This window comes from Papio anubis, chromosome 3 (genome assembly GCF_008728515.1).
Source record: "Papio anubis isolate 15944 chromosome 3, Panubis1.0, whole genome shotgun sequence".
Classification (NCBI taxonomy): domain Eukaryota; kingdom Metazoa; phylum Chordata; class Mammalia; order Primates; family Cercopithecidae; genus Papio; species Papio anubis.
Window position 1 is genome coordinate 159,897,280 of NC_044978.1, and position 25,915 is coordinate 159,923,194.

The following is a 25,915-nucleotide window of genomic DNA, read 5'->3' on the forward strand; positions in this document are numbered from 1 at the left end:
TCACCCTTTAAGTGGATATGCCTTCTAGCAGACTACAAGGTAGGGTGAATATCTTACTGATCTTGAAATTCCAAACACCCGCTGGTATCTGGCACATAGGACTCACTGAAATTTTGTGTTTGCTTGCTTGTTTTTTAATAAAGTATACTAAAGAGTGAAAAAGCAATGATACCTGAAAACATGTACATCTATTATATACCAGTTAAAATTTTTTAAACTATATTTATAATTATACTTTGTTCCAAAGAAGGGGGAAGGGGGACTTATTTTTTAATACTTCCAATAAATATTCTTATATTTTGTTATAACTTCAGTGAGGCATAATGACAAAAAGTAGATATATTTAAGATATACAATTTGATCTGATATATGCATACAGTATGAAATATTCACCACAATGAAGCTAATTCACATAATCCATCACATCACATTCTTACCTTTTTTTTTTTTTTTGGTATGTTAAGAACTCTTAAGGTCTACCCTCTTCACAAATTTCAAGTACAGTATACGACACTATTAACTACAGTCATATTGTTGTACATTAGATCGCCAAACTTATTTATGTTGCATAACTGAATCTTTGTACTTGAAGTTTCAACACCTCTCCATTTACTCCTTTCCCTAGCCCCTGGTAACCACCATTCTACTCTGTTTCTGTAAGTTTGGTATTTTCAGATTCCATGCAGTATTTGTCTTTCTATGGTCTGCATTATTTCACTAAGCATAATGTCTTCCACATTCATCCATGTTGCCGCAAATGGCAGGATTTTCTTCTTTTTTAATGCTGAATAATCTTTCATGGTGCATGTGCATATGTATCACATTTTCTTTATGCATTCATTGATGAACGCTTAGGTTGTTTCCATATCTTGGCTATTGTGAAAAATGCTGAAAAGAACATAGCAGTGCAGATATCTCTAACAGGTATTTTCAGTAAATGTAGCAAGGATACTAGATAAGCTACCACAGTAGTGGTCTTTTAAGAACCAAAATATTTATATACATTTTCCTATTTTTAGATTATGCAATCCAATCTCAGGCAATTTTCAGGTTTACATTAAAAAAAAATTTTTTTAATTAGCCACCTGTGGTGCCTCACAGCCTGGGAGGCTGAGGCGGGGAGACTGACTGAGTCTAGGAGTTTGAGGCTGCAGTGAGCTATGATCCTGTCACTGCACTCCAGCCTGGGCAACAGAGTGAGACTACATCTCTAAAAATAAATAAATAATAAATGTTTTCAAATGGTCAATTTCAGCATCTTTATATTTCCAGTTACTCATACCATAGCTGGCACAAAACAATCACTAAATATTGTTTAAAACTCTATGCACACAGAGACATATTCACCAATGACTGACTTTCTCACTTTAACCTTCTATAGTTCTGTTTAGGACCCATATAACAGACCTAGAACCAAACACACTTTTTTTTTCCTTTTTTTTTTTTTTTTTTTTTGTTTAAGAGAGGGTCTCACTCCGCTGCCCAGGCCAGAGTGCAGTGGCCTGATCAAGGCTTGTTGCAGACTCAACTTCCCCCAGGCTCAGGTACCTGATTCTCCCATTTCAGCCTCCTGAGTAGCCAGGAATACAGGGGCACATCACCACGCCCAGCTAATTTTTTTGTATTTTTTGAGGAGATGGGGTTTCATCATGTTGCCCAGACTGGTCTCGAACTCCTGGGCTCAAGTGATCTGCCCATCTTGGCCTCGAAAAATGCTGGGATTACAGGCATGAGCTACAGCGTACGACCCCAAACAAACACGGAATAAACATCAGAGGGTATGCAAATTCAATTCAAAAACAGCCAGGGGTACCTACAATTGCAGTTTAGCTTTTCTTTCTTAATGTGGTACCCAGAAAAAAGAAACGGCGAGGATTAACACAGTCTGAATATGTGTGGCAAAGCAGAAATAAGAGCTAAACATAACAATGGTTCAAGGCATTGGGGAAACAGAGCAAAAATTACATATACATCATTAATGAAAAGGTTAGAGATTTATTGCTGGACAATAGGAATAAAGAAGGGGGATTAAGATTATCTAGTTATCCAACATCAGATTTTTTAAAAAAGAATAAAAAAGACAGTAATAGAAAACACGGGCCTGTGCAACTTGCAGTGTGCTGAGTAGGAGACAAAAACTTCAAACAAGGGTTTAAAAAGACTTTTTACTTATTGAGAATATTTTAAGAAACTACAAATCACTTTGACTACCCTAGGGGGTTTTGATGAGGCTGTTTATGATAAGGCTGTTTAGTATTCTGTAATCACATAAATGAGATACTCCCTTCAAGCATTTTTTTAAATTAAAATCCCAGCACTTCATTCAATAAAAGTTTTTGAGGTGTTTCAGTTCCATATAATGTCAAGTTTAGGAAGATCAAAGAGAGGCAGAGAAAGTGAAAATGACTAGAGGAAAAAAAGTTACACAGTGGCCAAGATCCATAAGCACACATAAAAACATTCATACACAAAAAGAAACACGCGGACAGATACAGGTACTTGGGCTCTGAGATGAATGTTAGTCCAAGTAAACTGCGCCTGCCAGGCTCTGTTGCTCCAATCAGCCTGTGTGTACTGGAGGGGAGTTACCACTATCTTATGAAAACACTGAATAGATATTATTAAACATTCTGCAAATGCTCCTAGCCTTAATCCTGAAATTGTTTCACTTTAAAGGATATGGCTGACAAGGCCCAGAAGAAAGGAAATTAGTCTCGGGACTGCAGCCATGATGCTTGTGCTGTATCACACCAAGGGCCAAAGGAAATAAAGCCAAAAATCAAATCAATCACTGGCTTGGGGTTCCCTACCCCCAATTTAGACCTTTCCTAGTAATGAAGTTCTCCGAGGAGGAAATGTTCAGCTAGACTAGGGGAACAGGAGGCTGAGAACAGCGACTTAAGAGGGAACCACCCTTAAAATCAGCAACAATGAAACTAGTCAAGGAAAACAGTTACAGAAGGTAGAATTAGAAAGCATCAAGAAAGACTGAATATCCAACATATACTAATATAGAGATCTAGATGGATAAAGAAAAGAACAAACCATTTAGATTTGGCAATAGAAATCATCATCTGTAGATTAAGTTTGAAATTCACACAGGAATGAAATTTAGAAGTTAATATTGAAATAAGTAATATGCCACTAGTCTGAAATATTGTTATTCACAGCTGAGGGGTCTGGGGAGCCTTCGATTCTTGACTTCTAACATTAGTTCAATCTGGAAACACTTACCCTTTATACACATGGAATTCTAAAAGCTTTATATAAGCATTTTATGGCAAATATATTATCTTCAGATATCAAAAGTTTTTTGGTTTTACTTATCAAACAATTGGCAAAGACATCTGCAACTGTTTTTCTGTAAACAACTTTGTAAATCATCACATACACCCAATCACATTTTTTTTTAAAACTAATCTTTATATTAAGAAATGGGCACATTTGAAATAAGATTCTCTATCACAAACAGTGTGTTTCTTCTTGGATTTATCAAGGGCTTATACTGATTTAAATCATTCTATAAACTCTGTATGTTTAATGCTAAAGATAATTTTTATTTCTTACACTTCATATAAATAGCCAGATTCCTTTCTAAGCTAAGAATATAGTCGATTTTACAAAATTTCATCTAAACATTTTCATAGCCACTACATAATTAGAATTCTCAAGCCCTCTTCTTCTAAATAGTTTCCTAACTGGCATCCTTATCTCTGTTATCTCCTCATTGCCATCCACCCAGAATTGGCTGTCTCAAACACAAAGGCCATGTCACCCCCTCATCTTCAAAAACCACAGTGCCTCTCACCTCCTAATGACAGGATATAGATTTGTAACTTCAAGAGTTTATTAACAAAACACTCTGAAAGTTCAAAATGACTTTACCTCAAAAATTAAAATATATGTACATTTTCCCTAACGTGCATATTTAGAAACCTTTAGTTGTATAGCTCTCAAATAATCTAATAAAATGCATATGCCAAGAAAATGTGTATTTGTCCTGGGTGTCCCATTCTTCCCAGTATACACATGAGTACCCCAGTTTTAGATGTGCTGACATTTTGATACATGCTGAATACACTAGTGTAAAGCTCTTGATAATTTGGCCCCAACCTTCTTTCTTCTTGCATTCCCCACTACTCTACATATACCTTATACTTAACTCTAAAGAAAAGTATTTACCCCCTATTCTTGGATATGTCTCCTCCCAGAAAGCCTTTTCACTCATCTCCGTAAGAAGTCCTATCTATACATCAAGGTCCAGCTCAAATCCTGCCCTCCTCCAGGTCCTCTAACAGCCTCTTCCTTTCTCCTACACTTTGCAGCCCATTGTGGTCTAATCACAATCCATCACATATTGTTTGTATAAGGACGCATACAACGTACCTGCTAAGAATCCAAGCGCTGGAATCAGAGAAACCCTAGACAACCTCTAACTCTGCTACCTACTAGATGTGAGCTTGGGCAAGTTACTTAAGATCATCCAGTATGTTTCCTAATCTACTATATGAAGATGAAGATGGCAACAATAGAAACTGAGGACTACTTGTAGGGGAGGTAAGGAGGAGGGCTTAAGGGTTGAAAAACTATTAAGTACCATGCTCAGTACCTGGCTGACAGGATCACTGGTAACTAAAATCTCAATATCATTTAAAAAACCCAGGCAATGAACCTGCGACATGAATCTAAAATAAAAGTTGGAATCAAAAATGAATCCAAAAGAAAAGTTGGAAGGAAAAAAAACAGTAGCTATCTAACAGGATTAGTCTCAGAATCAAAAACAGTGATGTATAATATAGAACGCACTTAGCACAATACTAACACATAGGAATAGTTTAATCAATGTGCCTATTATTACCTAGTCTGAGTCCAAAACAGTCAGACCTACATCTTCCTCTTTTGTTTAATTCTTTCCCACTTCTCTTTCATGTTATTCTGCTTGTGCTTAATAATTATTTAGTTAATAAAACCTCATCAATTCAGAAGTAAATTCCTAGGTAGATCTTAACAAGGTAAGGTCCAAATTCCAGTAAATGTCAAAAAATGGCTTACTATCCATACTATTAGCAGTTAGTCTTACTATTAGCTTAGCCAATATATACATTAACTATCATATTACATAAATGCAGATCTCCGACAATCATTGTGAAAGTGTTCACACCGCAATTATCATCAATGATTAGGCCACTATCAAAAATCCTTGATATCATTACGCAAAAAGAGTCTAAATTAATCTGAAAATACTAGCATGTATCCAGCCACAAAGCAAGCCTTTGGCAAGCTAAATCATCCTGTGTCCTCCTTTAGAATAAAAGGAAGCTAAATCTTGGATCCACTTTTCCAACTGGCCCTCTGAATTCTTCCTGTGCTATGAGATTCCCAACAGAGGCCAGTTCTGCCATGGTATTCTTAAGAGTACCAAGGTATGCAATGTTTCCAGACCAATTACATTACTACCAATTCTTAAATGTTCAGAATTGACTAGATCAAATGGATATGAACAGATTCTTTAATCCTGTAGTTAGCAACAATAATACAACTACAGCAATGACTAAAGACTGGTGAAGAAAAGCACTGGTAATGATACTAAAGGGAAAGAGAAAGAGGATACAGCAAACGATGGCTTTAGAAGTTCAGGAAGAGCAACATCACAAGAGGAACAAAGGTTTCTCGTGCCATCTGAATCTACTTTGAGTCTATGGTCACAATGGAAACACTAGCATGTGTAAGTTATTCATAAAATATTACTGAAAGCAACACATATATCCCACAGGCAAACCAACTACTAATTTAAAAAAATAAGGAATACAACTGATGTCATTAAAAGTTCCGTTTAACATTTTCCCAATGACAATCATGCTAATTTGAGATATTTCCATCTAAATTAATGAAAGCTCCACAATGCAGAGGTGTTTAACAGCACTGGGTAAAGTGGCTATTCTAAATGGTATTATATGTTGAACTAAGAATGTATTAAACTTTAATTGAGATTTTAATACTTCTAAGAGACATGTTTTTATATATGTATATTTCTAATAACATGCCAAATCAGTGAAATGGTACTACAGTTAAGATAAAACCTTCATATAGGCACTAAAGAATGTTACTTTAATTCCTTCTTTAAAAGGATAGAGGCAAATATGTTCAGTTAAAATTTGTTTTTAAAAATTCTGAAACAATTAATTCCATAAGAAATAATGTAATATTTCAATTATTCGGCATTTTGTTGTTGCTGTTTCGCTTTCATAAGCTATTTCTCAGGGACCCTATCTGGATGAGATCGGTCACTCCCCACCGGGATCAATTCATCAACTCTAAATCTGTTAGGCAAAGAATTAAAAAAAAAAAAAAAAGGTATTGTTTTGAGTTATTAAAGTACTGCTTTAGAACACAATCACCAAGCTCTCAGTCACCTATCCCTAACTTGCTTTAAATTTCAATCACTTTCAAAGTAAGTGCTCTAAATACATAAGTGCTGTATATGTCATTTAAAACCCTTACCATACAACGTTATGAATATTGGTTTCGTCTCATCAAAAACATTTGTACAATGAATTCTGAAAAGGTAATATCAAAAAAGGAAAAGAAAATATAAACCTGTATTCATTATGACAACGTGTCTGTTTATTTGGATGATTTGTATAGTTTTGAGCAATAATAGTTTATTTGAGCAAATAAACACAAGATAATTTAAAGGCAATTTATTCTTAGAGTACACTAAATCCCTAAAATAAAACACTTGAGAGGCAAACTGCAGTGAAAAAGAAAGTTTCATAGATTTTATTAGTAAAAGGCAAATTCTTATGGAGCCTCTAAAGGTAAGTATTAAAAATGCCAGTCTCGAGAGGAAAACAGAAAAGTGATTTTGGTTGTCATTTTGCAGAGCTATTAAGAATACTCACTGCTAAATCACAACTTGAATCAGAAGCCAAAGACACCAATTCTTCTCTCAGAAGGCTTTCAAAAATTTTCAATTTTCCAAATTCACGTGAGGTTTAGTTCTCTTATTACTGATGCTCTACTCCATCTCTATCCATTAACGCTGCCTAGAATATGACACCACACCACAGTCTTTTGTAAATCCAGTCTATGGTTTTACTTCCTGAAGTGTACACTAATGCTAATAAATTAGGTTCTAGGCTTTGCATAACATTTACAAATAGAACCATAAAAGAAAGCACTATTCATACAATCTTAAGAATGGGAAACAACCCTATAGAGGCCATATAGTTCAAACAAATTTTCAATATTCTCTAACTTCATCACAGATTTTCAATTTACCTTTACCAAGATATGAGTGCTATTGACTGTATTTACTAAACTTATTAAAATAACAATTTAATTTGTATATTGTGTAGTTTTATGATTTAAACTTTAAGTGGAAATGTTTAACTTGTTAAAAATCAATATTCTGATGAAAGGAAAGTAAAAGAACATTAGAAATAATTCCAGGGTATTCTTCTAGCAAACTTATTTTAAAGCCCTATGGCACAACTCTTTTGTGTGATACACTGGATTTTTTTTCCAGTAAGAATCACCTTTTTCCCCCAATGCCTTAAATAAGTACAGACAAATTTAAGTCTTAAAAAGGACTGTAAATAGCTTATTAAAATAAAATTTCATCTGAGCAATTTTCTTAATGTGATCTACACAGTATAAAATATTAGCAGTCAGTAAATACTAACTTTTCTGAATTGCTTGCCTTTTTACCAATTACTTTTTGACGGAGCATTAGCCAATTATGTATTAACCAAATTTTTCTACTACAGAAACCCAGAACCACTCTTACATCTTCTACAAACCTAAATATTTCTGCTCCTCCCCTTCCTGCATGAGGCATTAAATCTCCAAATTATAGTCTTATCAACTTTCTTAATAATCACTATTCTTCACTATTATGTTACTTGCCACATTTTTATTTGGAGAATAAATACTATTCAAGCATAAAGTTGTCTGGCCTATCTTCTCACTCAAACTATATTATGCTCCTAATGCTGATTATTTTATAATCACTTTATCCCAGTTATCCAATTGGTAGGTTTGATGTATCAAGTTCCATTTAATAGGGCTTGATATGCTTCAGGGTAAAGTTAAACATGCTGATCATTATGTTCTATACTCTACATCCTCTAAAACCTTTAAAGTTTACCAACATCCTTCTTCTCTCCAGAATAGTAAATATCCTATCATAGAACCCAGAGAAACTGCTTGGCTTTAAAGAATACAGTTTCTGAGCACTTGTCAGAGAAGCTGTTCGTAACTTCCAGACGTCCGCTGGACTATCACTTTGGTTAAATTAATCATGGGTCATCTTGTGCCTCTTTAAACTTTTTAGTCTTACAATTATTGTAGGAAACCTACAGATCTACTTTAAAACTAAGTGAAATACAAAAAAAAAAAATCATTATTTTAGCTCCATTACTTTTCCCAAAGAAATCATTTCAGGGTCCTTATATCATAACTTTTACTTAAACCACAACCCATCAGTTGTACATAACACCGGAAGACTTTAAAAATGAGACAATTCTGCACTTAACCTTACAAAGCACGTTTCCAAGTTCTCAATTACGAGAACGTTCTACAAAAAAGAAAAAAAAAAAAGGTGCTGGTGCAGTCTACCAGAACTGAGTTGCAGCTGCAAGCCCCGAGTATGCTGCACTTTGCAAATTTTAGGTATAATTTCTGGTTACCTGCTGCGGTTTCTGCACCCTTTGTCACCCAGTGATGCTCCCACCAGCAAACACTTTCCATCACTTAAAACGGCCTCCTTCCACCCCGCAAAAAAATGCACAGTAAACTTAGGCATTTCTGCATACAAACACGGAACTACTAATATCACTATGTATTATGGCTCTCAAAGAATCGTCTTTAGCAGCCTCCCCTGGGACGTTGTGCTCAGCGGGGCTTTGAACCGGTGAGACTCGCTGCCAGCTGCCTTTGCAAAGGCAGCACCAGAGGTAGACTCAATACCGCAATGCTGCTGCTGACTTTTTTCCAGCAGCTTCAAAAAAAATCAGCCCAGTCCCCTGCAGACCCTGCTGGCTCTTCTGCAGCACGAAAGAGAAACCACCGCATTGCTCAGCTTGGAAGATCTGAGAGCCCGACTGAAGGGAGGAGAACCAGTGCCGTCGAGAGGCTCGGCGAGGGTGGGGTGTTGGGGTGAAAAGGGAAGATGTCCGGAGTGCAGGGAACCGCGACGGAATAGCAGCCAGGGCTCCGCATCACGCCCGGCCGAGGTCGTGGAATAGCGGACGTCCGGCGGAGATGCTGGCCTCTGCACGGGATGGGGGGGTCCCACCGCGGCCGGCTGAGCCCCGCCCGCCGCCCCCCGGCCCCTCACCTGTCGTGAGCGCTGGGCTATCGCCGGCCGCCGCGGCGGGAGAAGAGGCGGCAGTTGTGGAAGAGCCTGTCGCCCGCCGCCCGCGGAGGTGCCGGGGTACAAGCTCGCATCCGTCCGCCGCTCCGGCTACCAGCAGCCCGAGCACCAGCAACGCAGCCCAGCGCCGCCGCCGCAGCCAGCCCCAGGCTGGGCCGGGAGTCGAGGCGGGATGAGGGCGCCGAGGAGGAGCCGGGTGAAAGCGCAGCTGCGTCCCGGCCGCACGCCTCTCGCCCGCTCCTCGAAGCGCCGCCACCGCCGCCGGCGACTCCTCCGGCCGCCCCCGCCGCCTCAGTCGCGGAATCCCGCCGGGCACCAGCCTGGTCCCGTCGGCACCGGCGGCCTCCGGAGCTCTGATCCCGGCTGCGTTCATTGGTTCCGGTTATTTAAAAAAAAAAAAAGTGGGGGATAGAAAGGTACGGCGTCTTCAGGCGGTGCACGACACCCGCGCTGCTGCTGCGGCGAGACCGGGATCCGCTGCTCTGGCGCCGCCAAACACCAGCCCCAGCGCCCGCGCCGCCGCCGCCGCCACCGCCGCCGCCGCCGCGGCGCATCCCCCCGCCCCCTCCGGCCGGCGCTGGTCGTAGTACCACGCTCCGCCGGGACGCCTCCCTCCCCTCGCACATTCGCTCGCATACCAATCCCCCGCCTCCCTCAGGCCCTCCACGGCGCAGGCGCTGCGCAGCTGTACAGCGCGTGCGCGGCACCCCAGCCCCGCCCCGGAGGCGTTCCCGGACCAACGGTAGTACGGCGGGGCGGTTACTAACGCTTTAGCGAGCCGCGAAGATAGGGGGCGGGGAAGAAGGAGGACGTGTACCCCTCCCTCATTCACTGCACCACCGCGAGGGAGAGTGGGGGGCTACAAGGGGGCGGAGAGAAGAGTCCAGACGTCCCACATCCTGAGGGCGAGTTACAGCCTCGTGGAGGGCAGCAAAAGTAATTGCATGGGTCAGGAAAATCTCGAAGTCGGAAAACGGTAGCGTCCCCGTAATTTCAGTATAGGTGGGGCTTACAAGTGGCTGGCTATTTAGACGCGGTTAGCATAGGTTAGCGCTTTATTTACTTGCCAAACATTTCACAAAGCGCGTGCTATGTGTGAGTGTACCAGGCATTGTTCTAACTGCTTTGCACATTTACATGCTATAACTCCAAAATTATCGTTATCCCCATTTTACGAATGAGGAGACGAAGGCCCAGAAATTTGAGCTAAGTTGTCCCCAGTGTCCCACAGCTAATTCATGGGAAATTAGCCAGATTTAGCAGCCACTGAAAGGGCCTATTTAAGAGAATTTACTCTAGCTTCTGACTCTCCTAGGTACAGATATTTACGTGAACTCATCACCTTCCCACCCCCATCCCATCCCATCGACTCTGTGCCGTATCCTGAACCGGCTGACAGAACAATGGTGCAGACTTGACTTGTGTTCGCCAACCTGGAATGAAGCAAAGTTCTTGGGCACCCAAGGTCTGCTCTCTGTTGTAAATCCTGTTCAGACCTGGTCTAATTGGTTTGGATAAAGAAAGAACCGGAATCTTTCTCATCCAAACCAGTTGCCAGCATATTTTTAAGGCCACCTCCCTTCAAATTTAAAAGGAAGTGTTGAATGTAATGTCACTATAAATTAAAAGCTCTGGAAATTCACACACAAGGAGGCATTCTCTCTCCCGGCGCACAAAATTGTTTAAAATTTGCAGATAGGGTTATTAAACACGAAGATCCTTTTGCTATTGGGTTCTGTTGGTTTGATTCTGTTTATTGGTTTGTTTGTTTGCTTTCTCAAGCCAAGAAGATACTCAAATTACATTCTCCTAAAGTATCTGGCCAAGATAACCACAAATACCGTTTATTGTAGAGGGGCAGATGCACGCTTCAGGATGTCTTTGAGGCTAAGTCAATCTATCAACAATTATTTCTCAGCAGACTTCTTGTGGGCATAGTGTTCAGGTGGCAGTTCTTTATAGGGCAAAACAAGGAGATTATCTTTCCCCTGATGAAAGGCACAGCGATGAAGTCACACCAGAGTGCTGAGTGCCCACCAGAGAAGATAATTCTGCTAGGGGACCAGAACAATATAAATAACAAGCTTGTTCCTGCTCTCCAGGAGGACTCATTTCATTTATTAAATGTTTACTGAGCACCTAGTATGCCAGGCAGGGTACTCAGTGGTGAGGGTTCAGCAAGAGAAACACTTGAAAAAGGCAATTAAGTCAGCAGTAGGGCTATGAGATAAACAGCACAGTCCCATGACTAAGGCATCTTACAATCTTTTTAAGGAGATAAAATTTACACCCATTAAACAATTAAAGGCTAATACAAGGTAGTAATCAGTTGCTAAATGGTGTAGTGCAAACTGTGTTATAGCAATAACAGTATAAAAACAACAAATTAACAAATCACAGGGGCCAGGCTTCTTTAAACAAAGATGATTTCGTATTTTTTTTTCTTCTTTTAAAGATAGTGAGGGTGTTGACATTGAGAGTGTGTTGGATTGGAGTTAGAAGTGTTTATTCCTCTCACTACTGGAACCAGAAAGGAACTAAGGATCCGGCAAGCACTAAAAAGACCAAGGTCAGGCAGGCCAGGGGCCAGGAATAAACCCTCCACCGCAGATCATCTTTGCCACAGGTATATAAGTTTCCAGCTGTTAAATGACTAGCCGGAATGCACCTTGCTAAACAGAGGTACGTGTCACTGTGCATCATAGCATAAACCCTAAGAACAGAAAGGAGAAAATTCATTTATTTGAAAGAAAACCCCAACCCTAGAATTATAGATGCTTCTATTTGCAAGCCAAACACAAACACAAGACTCCAAATGAGGCAATCGCTTTCTCCCCATGTTTCCTTTCCCACCTCCACGCTTTTGTTTTCCCTTTCCTTCCCCTTGTTCTCACCACCGGAAAGCTTTCTCTCCTTCCCTGTCGCCAAATCCCATTCAAAATCTACCCTGAGTTCCTTTTCCTTGGCACCTACCCTACTCCTACAGCCAGCCTATACCTCTCAATGTCCAAACCTCATGATATGCTTTTTCTTTTTTTAAGAGAACGTCTTCACTGTCCCATTTTTCCCAAATCATGACTTCAAACACCTGATGGGCAGCACTGAGCTCTAGAATCAGGCAAACCTGAAAGAAACAGCAATTCCACCACTTTTCAGCTTTGTTACGTGCAGACCGGTTAATCTGTCCTCAGTTTCCCCACTTTTAAATTAGGGATCCAACCATGCCCGCCCCACAAGGTTGTTAGCGGCGGCGGGAGAATAAAAGAACAAGGAAAGCCCTTGCGCGGCGCCCGGCACACAGGTGCGTTGCCATCCCTCGGGGAGAACTGGTTCTTGGCTTAGGATAAACGCATCGCACTTTCTATGCCAATGTTGTTTGATTGCATCTTCTTGCAAATCCCAAACTACTGGGACGCGCCCTGCACAGACACACAGCAGGATCCCTGCACTGCCTCCTCCCCATCCCAGAGGCAAGCCTGCCCTTTCCAAGTGTCGGGCTCCCTATCTCCCTCTTCTTCCCTCGCTCCCGCAGAGCCCACAGCACGCCACCAGCTCCGACTAGGAGAACCGGTTCCCGACCGGCGAGCGCGGCAGGGCGCCTGCGCCTGCGCCACCGCAGCCCTGCGCATGCCCGTTGCCTCCCGCCGGCTTCCCCCAGGTGCGCGAGTTCTCAGGCTCGTGGGTTCCGGGACGCCGCGCGCCGCTGCATGCCCGGCTTCCGGCTCCCACTATCTGGGCGGGGCGCCCGGCTGCCGCGAGATGACGTCACCGCGTGGGCGGGCGCGGCGGACTGTCAGTGGAGAGGGCGGTGGGCGTGGGGCGGGAGTAGGGGTGGAGGCGCAGAAGTGGGGAATTCCGGCGCCTGGCCCTCCCACTGATCGTCTCTTTCCCGCCTTAGACTTCCTCGCGTGGCCCTGGAATGTTGGGACTGACCCAGCAGGGTGGTCCAGTCTGTTTCGATTGCTCTTGATGGTGAAGCCCCTCGGAGAGCTGCCTTTGGTGGAAACCCTGTTAGGTACCAAGTTTTCCCGCTGACCGTCCACGGACGCTAACAAGAGACTCGAGGTGCTGAGAACTTTGGAAACACCTCTAAAGTGATATAGACAATGTGATGGCTCCATTCCATCAATGAAGCCCTAGCATAAAAATGGGGTCCTCAAATTGTTTGATAAAGCGCTAGGAATAGAAGTGACACTGTGGAAGTAACTTATTAGCAAGACCCTTGCTCCCTAAACCCAATAAAGCATGAGGTAGTCCTCAAGTGGTGTAGTGATGGTGGAAAAATTTATTGCTGCTTTCTCTGGGAGCAGAGGAAGGAAGTCTTTGTAAATGTCTTGCATCCAGGGTAGGAATTCAAAAACTGTAGATTTAACTTAGCTAACATAGTTTTTTAAAAGTCACTCAACAGAAGCAAGTCAACTTTGCCCGCTAAAGCCCAGTGCAGTCAGAGGGCATGTGGGGTGAGTCGTTTATGTTATTAAATAGGGTATGTTTGCTCTATACTGCTTAATTTGAGGTGTTACATGAATATTATTGATCACATGATAACTGACAGGTGCTAAAGCAGTAGGAATGTTGACATTTGCCATAAAAAGAGGACTAGAATTGTGATGGAGCTAAAGTAAAGATCATCACAATTGAAAATGGTGAGAAAATGATGGTTATCAAAAAGATGAATAAGTGTTGATGAGGATGTGGAGAAAAGGAAACCCTGGTATACTGTTAGTGGAAATGTAAATTAGGATACCCATTTTGGAAAGTGGTATGGAGGTTTCTAAAAAACTAGGAATAGAATTATCGTATGATCCAGCAACCCCACTTCTGAGTATATATCCAAAGGAATTGAAATCAATATGTCAATGAGATATGTGCACTACCATGTTCATTTCAGCATTATTTACAATAGCCAAGATATGGAAGCAACCCAAATGTCCATCAACAGATGAATGGATAAGGAAAATAGGGTATATACACACAGTGGAATAGTATAAAGCCTTAAAAAAGAAGGAAATTCTTCATTCACTGCAACATAGATGGAACTGGAGGACATTGTGCTAAGTGAAATAAGCCAGGCACAGAACGACAAATACTGTATGACCCCACATGTGTGGAATCTAAAAACAAAGTTCATCTCATAGAAACAGTATAAAGATGATTACCAGAGGCTGGTAAATGGGAATCGGGGGAGGGACTGGGGAAAGGGAAGATGCTGACCAAAAGGTACAAGGTTACTGTTAGACTGGAGGACTATGTTTTAGTGACCTATTGTACTTCACAGTAACCACAGTTAACAATATCTATTTCAAAATTGCTAAAAAGATAGATTTTTAACATTCTCACTACAAAAAAGGTTAAGTCGGTGAGATAATAGATATGTTAGCTCAGTTGAATTGTTCTATAGAGTACATACAGCTCAAAACATTGTACCCCATAAATATACACAATTAATATTTGTCAATTAAAAATTCATTTTAAAAATACAGTGTCTGTGAGTTGTGAGGCAGGAAGCTGCCAGTGGGTTCCCTACAGCACTTTAACAGATTATCTAAAAAAGAATTACCTACTTTCAATCTTAAAGTATACAAAACACCTACTTTAGAAAAAGATGCAATGCAACAAATATCAGCAAGGAGAAGAAAAGTGGGCCTGTTTAAAAGCTTCAAAGGGCTGCCTACCTCCCTCTGCTTTTGTGGAAAATCCATCCAGGGACTGGAAATTTAAACTCCTTTTGAATGTATTAAAAAAAAATGGCCATAAGTACAGCCATCTGAAGCCTAAACCCTTCATAAAGTGAAGAACTCCCGTATTTTTGTTCCAGTAAAACCAGGTCCTTATGCTAATACCTAGATAGAGGGTTGTTGTAAAGTAAAAATGATTGTAAAGGTGCCTGGTGCATAGTTAGCTATTATTATTTAAACCCTTAAGGGTATGAAAAACGAGAGTTCGTTTTGAGTTGAATTTTGCAAAAAAGGAAAGTAGAAAAAAAGAACACTTGAACAATCTACAAGAGCACATACAACAAAGGTACACACACAGAAATCTTTACAGGGCCATATGCCTAAAGTGACATTCGAAGGTTCTCTAGAAAACAGACCTGATGCAAAGGCTCATATAACAATTCCTTAGGGAGTCGGATTTCCTTCAACAATTCCTTCAACCCTGGGGAAGCAAAAGTGAGGAGAAGACATGAGCCACGCACAGAAGGAGGCAGAAAAATATCAAGGCGATACACCACTGAGCTGGCTGCTCAGTCTCTCACGATGTCTCCATAGTAGAGACCACTCTGTTTTGGAACAGTGTGAGAAGAAGGGAGAAAAATGGAACTTTTGGCTCCCATCAGTCAAAGGTTTCTGCAGGAGGTGCAAACTCCCCCGCACTTTTCAGTCATGCCACCTGCCGCTCCAGGCAGCTGCCAGAGAAGCCAGATCCCTGAACAGCATTGGCATTATACATGCATGAGCTGAGCCAGCAAGTGAATGGGTGCCAGGAGCACTCCCCACTGTCCACCTGCAGCCTGCAGTTTCCCAGGAGCGTCTACCACCTCTGTAACAAAAGGGAAGCCACAGGGGGGAAAAAAAAAAAAAGGCTGGAGATTCAAGGCATTAACCAGGCATTATTAAAGTTGTGCCCAAAAGCAGCATGAGAGACCTGGAGCAAGGGGACCATCACATCTTGGCCCCTACCACCGAGGCAGCCACAGAGCTCAACAAGCCACACTCCAAGAAAGATTGAAACATCCCTTCTGCAACCTGTAAGGATGCTGTTACGGTGTAAAGTTCCTGGATAGTAATAGTAGCATTCAACATCAAACTATTACCAGGTAAATCCAGGGAGGCACGTAAGCTGGGTTCAACTTTATGATAATGGCAAAGACATAGGAGAACCAAGGCATTGTGAACTAAGAAAAGCCCTTTGTGTTTATACATCAAATATTGAATTCATTTTAGGGTCAAGTGCTATATTAGGTGCTAAGATCAAAAATGAGTAAGATAATTTCTAGTCCAGAATCCAAGGACCTCACAGGCATACAATAGCACCAAAAAGATAGATATTTCTTTTATTTATGCTTTGTTAATTGTTTAAAAATATCTGTCACCATGAAATGCTGGTTCCACAGTCTCTGGTATGTAGTTAAATCATTTTAAGAAAATAGTTTATTTCAAGATGTTCTACCTCAAAATTTAATGTCAAGTAAATTTGTAAATGATCCCATATTTCATATAATGTAGTTGCCAGGAACTGGTAAAATCAGGCATTTGTCTTGATGTGTTTATATTTACACAAAGGTGTTTCAGAATGTGTTTTCAATGAGGAAGAATAATAATTAAAAGAGAGTTTGAGGACAAGCCTTCTGACATGGAAACGAAGGAAAACAGGAAGTCTGGAAATGTGGAGGTTTCAATTACAGAGGAGCACATTCCCAGAGCGTTATTGTAAATACGAAAGAAGATCAGATTTTAAAAGTTGTTTCTTGGCCAGGCGTGGTGGCGCACGCCTGTAATCCCAGCACTTTGGGAGGCTGAGGCAGGTGGATCATGAGGTCAGGAGGTCAAGACTATCCCGGCTAATACAGTGAAACCCCGTCTCTACTAAAAATACAAAAAATTAGCTGGGCGTGGTGGTGGGCACCTGTCGTCCCAGCTACTCGGGAGACTGAGGCAGGAGAATGGTGTGAACCTGGGAGGCAGAGGTTGCAGTGAGCTGAGATCCCGCCACTGCACTCCAGCCTAGGTGATAGAGCGAGACTCCATCTCAAAAAAAAACAAAAAAACAAACAAAAAAAAAACGGGTGCGGGGAGTGGAATTCTTGGTAAATTCTGAAGGTAGAATCAACAGGATTGATATTTATTTATTTATTTATTTATTTATTTATTTATTTATTTACTTCAGACAGGGTCTCGCCCCATCACCGAGGCTGGAGTACAGTGGCACAATCATGGCTCACTGCAGCCTTGACTTCTCGGGCTCAATTGATCCTTCCCATCTTAGCCTCCTGAGTAGCTGAGACCACAGGCTTATGCCACCACAACCAGCTAATTTTTGTATTTTTTTTGTAGAGATAGGAGTCTCGTCATGTTGCCTAGGCTGGTATCCAACTCCTGGGATCAAGTAATCCTCCCGCCTCCATCTCCCAAAGTGCTGGAATTATAGGTGTGAGCCACTGCACCCAGCCTCAGTGGGATTTATAGACCAACTGAATACATCGTGTGAGAGGAGAAAGTCAAGGATAACACTGAAATGTTTACTTTAAGCAACTGGAAGAATGGAGTTGCCATCAACCAAAATGTGGAAGACTGAGAAGAGCAAGTGATGGCAGAAGGACAGCAGAAACTCAGTTTTGCATATGTTCACTTTGAGATACCTAATAGGCATCCAGGTGGAAATGTCAGTGAGTACTTGGACATAGAGGCCAGGAATTCAGGGGAAAAGCCCAAGCTGGAGATTTAGATTTAGGAGTCACCAGCACATAGACAACATTGAAAGCAATTAGATTGTTTACAGTTTCCCCAGACATACCCTTTCTGTCTCATCCTCCATGCACTAATAAAAGAACTTAATAGCTGAGCATGGTGGTGCGCGCCTGTAGTCCCAGCTATCAGGAGGCTGAGGCAGGAGAATCATTTGAACTTGGGAGATGGAGGTTGTGGTAAGCCAAGATCGTACCATTGCACTCCAGCCTGGGCAACAGAGTGATACTCTGTCTCAGAAAAAAAAAAAACAAAAACGTATACTTCTCACAGCAAGGTACACATTTATAGACATCACTACTCATAGAAATACTGTAGTACAAAATAAGCATTTAAATAGCAAGTACGGTTTAGTTTAATAGCCGAAAATAAGTTTATGAAGGGGAATTCAGTAGCTTGAGTTTACATCTTTGGCACCTGAAGTTTGAGTGTTAAGGAGATCATTTCTTAGTAAAAGAAAACGTATTTGGAACCATTCAACCCTGGGATCAGTCCACTCTCTTTGCTATTAAGAAAGGAATTACATGTCTGTATTAGTTTGCTAGGCTTGTGTATTAGAATTCTCCAGAGACAGAACCAATGGGATGGATGGATAGATGGATGTATAAGAGGGTATTTATTAGGGGAATTGGCTCATGCCATTATGGAGGCTGAGAAATCCCATGACAGGCCCTCCACAATCTGAAGACCCAGGAAAGCTGGTAGCGTGGCTCAGTCCACATCTGAAAGCCTCAGAACCAGAGAAGTCAATGGTGTAACTCAATCTGAGGCTGAAGGCCTGTGAACCTGAGGGATTGGGGGGTGCTAGTGCCAGTCCCAGAGTCTAAAGGCTGGGAAACCTGAAGTTGTGGTGTCCAAGGGCAGCAGAAGAAGGGTGTCCCAGCTCTAGAAGAGAAAGAAAGAGAATTTGCCCTTTCCTTCCCTTTTTGTTTCATCCAGGCCCCTAAGTGATTGGATGGTGCCTGCTCACATTGAGGGTGGATCTTTTCCACACAATCCACCAACTCACATACCAGTCTCCTCTGGAACCACCCTCATAGACAAGCCCAGAAATAATTAATGCCTTACCAGCTATCTAGGTGTCCCTTAGTTCAATCAAGTCAACACCTAAAATTAACCATCACAGGCTGCCATAAAAGTTCCACAGACTGGGCGGCTTAACCAGCAGAAATTTATTGTCTCACAGCTCTGCAGCTACAACTCCAAATCCAGGTGTCAGCAGAATTGGTTCCTTCTGAGGACTGTAAGCAAGGGATCTGTACAGGCCTCTCTTCTGGGTTTGTAGATGAACATCTACTCCCTACATCTCCTCTCATCATCTTCCTGCATGTCTGTCTCTAAATTTCTCCCTTTTCTTTTTCTTTCTTTTTTTCTTTCTTTTCTTTTCTTTTTTTTTTTTTTTGAGACGGTCTCACTCAAGCTGGAGTGCAGTGGCACAGTCACGGCTCACTGCAGCCTCAACCCCTCTTGGTTCAGGCAATCCTCCCACCTCAGCCTCCAAAGTAATTGGGACTACAGGCATGTGCCACCATGCCTGGCTAATTTTTCTATTTTTTGTGGAGATGAGGTTTCACCATGTTGCCCAGGTTCTTTGGAGCTCCTGGGCTCAAGCGATCCACCTGCCTCAGCCTCCCAAAGTGCTGGGATTACAGGTGTGAGCCACTGCACCGGGCCCCAATTTCCCCATTTTATTAATATAAGGACACCAGCTGTACTGAATTAGGACCCACCCTAATGACCTCATTTTAACTTGATTACCTCTGTAAATAAACTATCTCCAAATACAGTCACACTCTGAGGTACAGGGAATTAGGACTTCAACATATGAATTTGGGAGAGGGCATGATACGACCCACAAAATGCCTAAGTAAAGCAATAAACCTAAATCTCAAGACTGCCTTGAGGCTTTAATGAGATACTTAGAGTATCTGATCCTGTACCTGGCATATAGCAGCCAACCAAATTGTAGAGTGGCAGAGAATACGGTTTAACCACCAATGGTAATCTACGTACAATCCCCAAAAAAAACTTTCTACTAACGTAAGCTGGCTATAAAAATAATGAAAAGGTTACTTCCTCTTAGAGCCAACCAAATGTTGCAGATGTAAGTATGTCTGGGCGACCCTAAAACCTGAGAAATGGATTTAGGATTTAAAGTTGGCATGATATGGATTTAGTGGTTCACCCAACAGCAAGAGGATCTTCATTTATCTGTGTGGTAATTTGAAATGAAAGCTCTTTCATTTGCAAAGGGCATTAATCTTTCATCATATATGTATCAAGTTACTACTAATGCCAGTCACTTGCTGGGCGTCTGAGGTTAAAGAGACAGATCGCCTGCTCACAAGAAATGTTCCATCTAATGATGGAGACAGATTAACAAGTATTTACAGTAAAAATGTGATAATCAGGGTAAAAATAGAATGCTACATAACCACAGTCCAACTGGGGCACTAGGGAAGATTTCTTAGAGGAAAGAGCAGTTGAGATGACTTTGAAGGTCAGGAAGGTATTACCAAATTAAAGGTTAACCAGAGAAAGAGGAAGGAAAGACATCCTAATCAGAAGTAATATCTGAACCTTTTTAAATATATAAAGTGAAAACTTTCTTACAGAAGAGTAAATATGCAGTCTTTGAAGAACAGCCATATTGTGTTCAACATTTTCATGTAAATAATTGGATAACAGATCTTTCTTGGCATCATGAGGCCCGTGTGTCTGTGTGTGTGTGCGTGTTATTTATTTTGACACGAAGGCTTGCTCTGTCATCCAGACTGGAGTGCAATGGCACAGTCTCAGCTCACTGCAGCCTCAACCTCCTGGGCTCAAGCAATCCTCCCACCTCCTCAGCCTCCCAAGTAGCCAGGACTACAGGCATGCACCATGACAGCCCAGCTAATTTTTGTTTATTTTTTGTAGAGACAGGGTCTCAAACTCCAGGACCCAAGCAATCTACGCACTTCAGCCTCCCAAAGTGCTGGTATTACACGTGTGAGACACCACACCCAGCCACTGTTTGTGTATTTTAATACTGAACCACTTGGAAAGCACCTAGTACACCATATTATCTGAAAGATATAAACCTAAAAGCCTATTTCTATATAATAAGCAATGTGGTTAGACAGATGAAAGAAACCTACATTAATGTGTACCAACAGGAGAAGAAATGGGTGGGACAGGATCTTTGGAAAAACTAGCTGCTTACTGTTATAAAGTAGAAGAAAGAAATTACATACAGCAAAAGAGCTTCTGAGAATTTGATAAACGGCATTTATTTTTTGGCTGCCAGGGAGCTCAAAGCTAACTTTGCTGTAAAATTTTAATAACCATGTAGAAACTTAAACCTATATAACAGTTTACTCTTTCCTCTCAGTGTTCATTCCTGTTCTATGAAAATGGTGGTTCTACACATACAAGTGAAGAATAAAACAGAAGAGTCTATTGAATTTGGGTTATGTTTAGTTGCACATGTCCTCAGTACATGTGCAGGAGCAAAAGTGCAGTAAGCATTTAAATGTAATACAGAGAGACAGAGATTTGGTGTAAGAAATTGGCTACATGATTTTGGAAGCTAAAAAGTCCCATAATCTGTAGTTGACAAGCCAGAGACCCAGGAGAGCCAGTGGTGTGGCTTAGTCTGAGGGCAGGAGAAAACTGATGTCTCTGCTCAAGCAGTCGTGCAGAGAGGGAGTGAATCTCCTTTTCCTCACCTTTTCATTCTATTCAGGACCTGGACAGATTGGGTGATGCCCAGCCATATTTGGGAGAGCAGTCTGCTTTACTCAGTTTACCAATTCCAATGCTAATGTTTAACCAAATATCTGGGCACCTTGTGGCCCAGTCATATTAAAATTAACCACCATATCACTCTATCTTAATGACTACCAAACCCATTACTCTAGCTTAGAGCTATCTTGTGAACTCCAGACTCATACTGATAGTTCTACTTGGATAGATAATAAGCATCTCAAATTCACATACTCAAAAACCATGCTCCTGATATTTTCCCCAAAACCTACTGCTCCTGATAGTCCCCATCTTAGTCAATGACTGCTCTATCCTTCTTCACATTCACCAAATCCTGTTGATTCTATCAATGAAATAGAAAAATCATCTGATCTTTTCTTACACCTTACAGCTACCACTCTGGTACAAGAAAACATCAATTCTTGCCTGGGTTGTTGCGATTTTCTCTTAAATGCTTTCCCTGTTTTGCCTGTGCCCTCCAGTGTCTGTTTCTGATGCATCTGAAAAAGGTCATGTTAGTTCTCTCTGTAAAACCTTTAAACAAGTTGCAGTAAAAGCAATAATGATCAACAGGCCCCTGCATGATCTGGCCCCAGTTACCTTTCTGACCTCATTTCCTATTGTTCTCCTTCTCATTCAGTCTGCTGGAGCCATTCAGTCTCATCACCCGTCCTAGAATAAACTAGGCACAACCTTTCCTCAGGGATTTTGCATTTGCTTTTCCTTCTGTCTAGAATGTTCTTTGAACAAATATTCACAACAGTTACTTTCTCATCTTTCTCCTTCAGCTCTTTGCAGAGCTGTCCCTTCTCAGTGGCGTCTTGTCTGACGACTCACTTTAAAATTGTAACCCTCACATCCACCCACAGTTGCTTCTTAACTTCCATGCCTGCATTGGCCTTCTCCATAACCCTTATCACTACCTAAAATATTATAGATTGCTTGTGTTTATAATATTGTCAGTCTCTCCCAGGAGAATGTGAGTTCCACGAGGTTAGCCATTTTATCCCCTGAGCCTAGAAGAGTGCCTGGTAGCATAGGCATTCAATTACTATTTGGTGGATATTGAACAAATCAATGACTGAACACATAGATTCAAAACCCAAGTAGGAGTTTCTGCCAAAAAAAAAAGGGGGGGTGTCATTCACATATGGGTGTATGGGTGGAAGCTGGAATTGTGATCAAGTAGCAGGTTACTGAGTGAGAGAGAATGTACAAAGAGAAGATTAGAGGGTTGAAATCCATCTTAGGAGCAGGCAGAGAAAGTTAGAATAAAGGAGCCTGAAAATCAGTAACAAGAGTGTAGAAGGAGAACCAGGAGAGAGTGAGCAACGAGAAGGTAGACATACTCTCAATGGGAGTGGTTGGCAGTGTCCAGTGTAGCAGAAAGTTTAAGACTAGCACTAAAAAGTATCCATAGATATTGCTTAGTTTTTAAGAAAATAAATAAATGGAGATCATCTTACACCATATATCGAACTCCAGATGGGTAAAATGTTGAATGCAAAAATTTGATAAAGAAATATAATCTTGATGAGAAAGAATTTTCTAAGCTTAAAATAAATTATATAATTTACAAACTGATAAATTTGACTCCATTAAAATGAAAAACATTCTCCATATTGAAAAGAAGCTCAAAATGAAAATGCTAAAATAAAGTGGAAAAATATGTGCAATCCGTTTGACAATGGAAGAATTTTTTATATTTAAAAAAGCTCTTACAATAAGAAAAACCTTAAGATTCTGATGCCTAAAAAGGTAAAAATATAAACAAACATTCCACAAAAGTATAAATATAAGCAGTTGAAAAATGATCTACTTGACTAATTAATGAAGTGCCAATTAAGACAATAAGATTTTTTTTCTCCTATTAACAAGGTTTAAAAATATAATCATGGCATACGAACTGAAACAGAATTACCTATGTACTATCAGTAAACCTAAATGTGTACAATCCATTTTACACAGTCATTAATAAGATATTCAGAATAGCCAAAAGGTAGAAACCACTCAAATGACCATCAACAGTTGAATTGATAAATGAAATGTATAGATTTAGATATATACACGATGGCATATTATTCAGTCTTAAAAAGGAATAAAATTCGGATACATGCTACAACATGTATGAGCCTTGAGAAACATTATGGTAAGTGAAAACAGCCAAACACAAAAGGATAAATATTATATGATTCCACTCATAGGAGTGATATTGTTTGGCTGTGTCCCCACCCAAATCTCATCTTAAATTGTAGCTCCTATAATTCCCATGTGTTGTGGGAGAGACTTGGTGGGAGATAATTGAATCATGGGGGCAGTTTCCCCCATACTGTTCTCATGGTAGTGAATAAGTCTCATGAGAGCTGATGGTTTTATAAGGAGAAATCCTTTTCACTTGGTCCTCATTCTTCTCTTGCCTGCCACCATATAAGATGTGCCTTTGCTGCTCCTTCACTTTCTGCCATGATTGTGAGGCTTCCCCAGCCATGTGAGACTGTGAGTCCATTAAACCTCTTTCTCTTTATAAATTACCCAGTCTCAGGTATGTCTTTATTAGCAGCATGAGAAAAGACTAATACAATGAGGTACCTAGAATAGTCAAATTTCTAGAGAAAGAAAGTAGAATAGTGGTTGCCAAGGTTGGGGGAGGAAGGAATGGAAGTTACTGTTAACAGTTAGAAGTTCGGTTTGGGATGATGAAAAAGTTCTGGAGATGGATAATAGTGATAGTTGCCCAACATTGCGAATGTATCTAAGGCCACTAAATTGTACACTTAAAAATAGTTTAAATTATCTATATTATATTATTTATTTTATATTTTACCACAATAAGGAAAGTCTTGAAAAAATATAGAAATTTACAATAACCCAGTACTTACACTTTTAGAAATGGCTCTTGTGGAAATAGACCAAAATTTAAGTAAAGATGTTTATCAGAAAGTTATTTATCATTGCAAAACAACTCTCAGAAACAATATAATGGTGAAATAAATGATGGCACATTCCCACTAACCTGGCAGCCCCAGGACACCAGGGACTTGGGCTGTTCTTGCTCTCCATCTCATCTCCACCACCTTCCTGTACTTGACACGTAGAAGATGCTCAGCAAATACTTGTTGATTTCATTAATATGGTGAAATGCTATGTAGGAGAATATTTATACAGGATTTTAATGATAGGAAAATGGTCTGTTATAATAGTGGAAAAAACAGGATAAGACTTGTATATATAATTTGATTTCAACTATACAAAGCAGAGGTTCTTCGCATGTGAAATAATGAATTCCCTCATTGTTTCAGCCAATCTGAACTGCAGTTTATAACACCTGAAAACATCCCAAGGGATCCTTCCACCCACACAAGAACTTTACTCATAAAGAGTGCTTATGCTTTCTTGTAGGTTATTAAAGAGAAAAGCGGAAAGTAGAAAAAAATAGTGGTACCATTAATAAAAGTGACTTGACAGCAAAGGAAAAAACAGGAAAATTATTTAAACAAAACACAAAAAAGCAACTGTCTCACCATAAAACACAGCTGGCTGCAGCCATTTAGCATAGGATTGCAGTTTTACAGACCTGAACAACGTCTTCAGCTATTCTTACAGTCATAGATATTTGTAATAATGATCCTGAGTCACTAATAAAAATATCCAGTTTGTACAATATATTTTGTTTGAGAAGATGGAGCATTGTATAATACAGTTTAGAAGGATTTTCATTACAATGCTTTAAATATTTCAAAGTTTTGGGACTTATGAAATTAAATTCTTCTGGAAAATTCACTTAGCTAGAACTTCTCATTTTCCCGATAATATTCAAGAGAAATGAAAAGCTATTTTATTTGACGATCTAAAATTCTTGTATTTATGTTGGAATTTGGGTTTTCCTAAGACCTGGAGTACATAACAGGTCACCTAGGATGGGGCAGAGGGCTGATTTAAAATGCAGTTTTCTCAGCTCGTCCCCTAAAGATTCTAGTTTAGTGGGTCTGGGATGACGTTTAAGTACTAGCACTTCTAACAGACACTTCAGATGTTTTGGCCTAGACCTGAAATAGTGGAATCAAGATATGAAGACTTGAGGAATTACTAGAGAGTTACCTGCTTTATTTTAAGGTTATACAGTTTGGATGTCCCCTCCAAATCCCACGTTGAAATATTTTCTCCAGTGTTGGAGGTGGACGTGGTAGGAGGTGTTTGGATTGCGGGGCTGGGTTCCTCATGAAAGGCTTGGTGCCATCCCCTTGGTGATGTGTGAGTTCACACGAGTTCTGGTTGTTTGAGAGTGTGTAGCCCTTCCACACTCTCTCTTGCTCCCTCTCTTGCC

At 40.7% G+C, this 25,915-nt stretch overlaps 1 protein-coding gene across 4 annotated transcripts in view; it reads right to left on the reverse strand.

Annotated features, from left to right (window-relative positions):
* The window catches only part of STIM2 (stromal interaction molecule 2), a 166,001-nt gene extending 155,978 nt beyond the window's left edge, over positions 1-10,023 (reverse strand). For 2 of the 4 annotated variants that reach the window (XM_003898562.5, XM_031664683.1), the window contains exon 1: positions 9,341-10,009. In XM_003898562.5, the coding sequence (XP_003898611.1) occupies positions 9,341-9,749 (409 nt within the window). In that variant the 5' untranslated portion in view covers positions 9,750-10,009. Of the gene's footprint in view, positions 1-8,690; positions 9,287-9,340 lie in introns of those variants that run through there. The other 2 variants (XM_031664682.1, XM_031664681.1) reach the window with 2 other exon arrangements.
* Between the last annotated feature and the right edge of the window lie 15,892 nt (positions 10,024-25,915).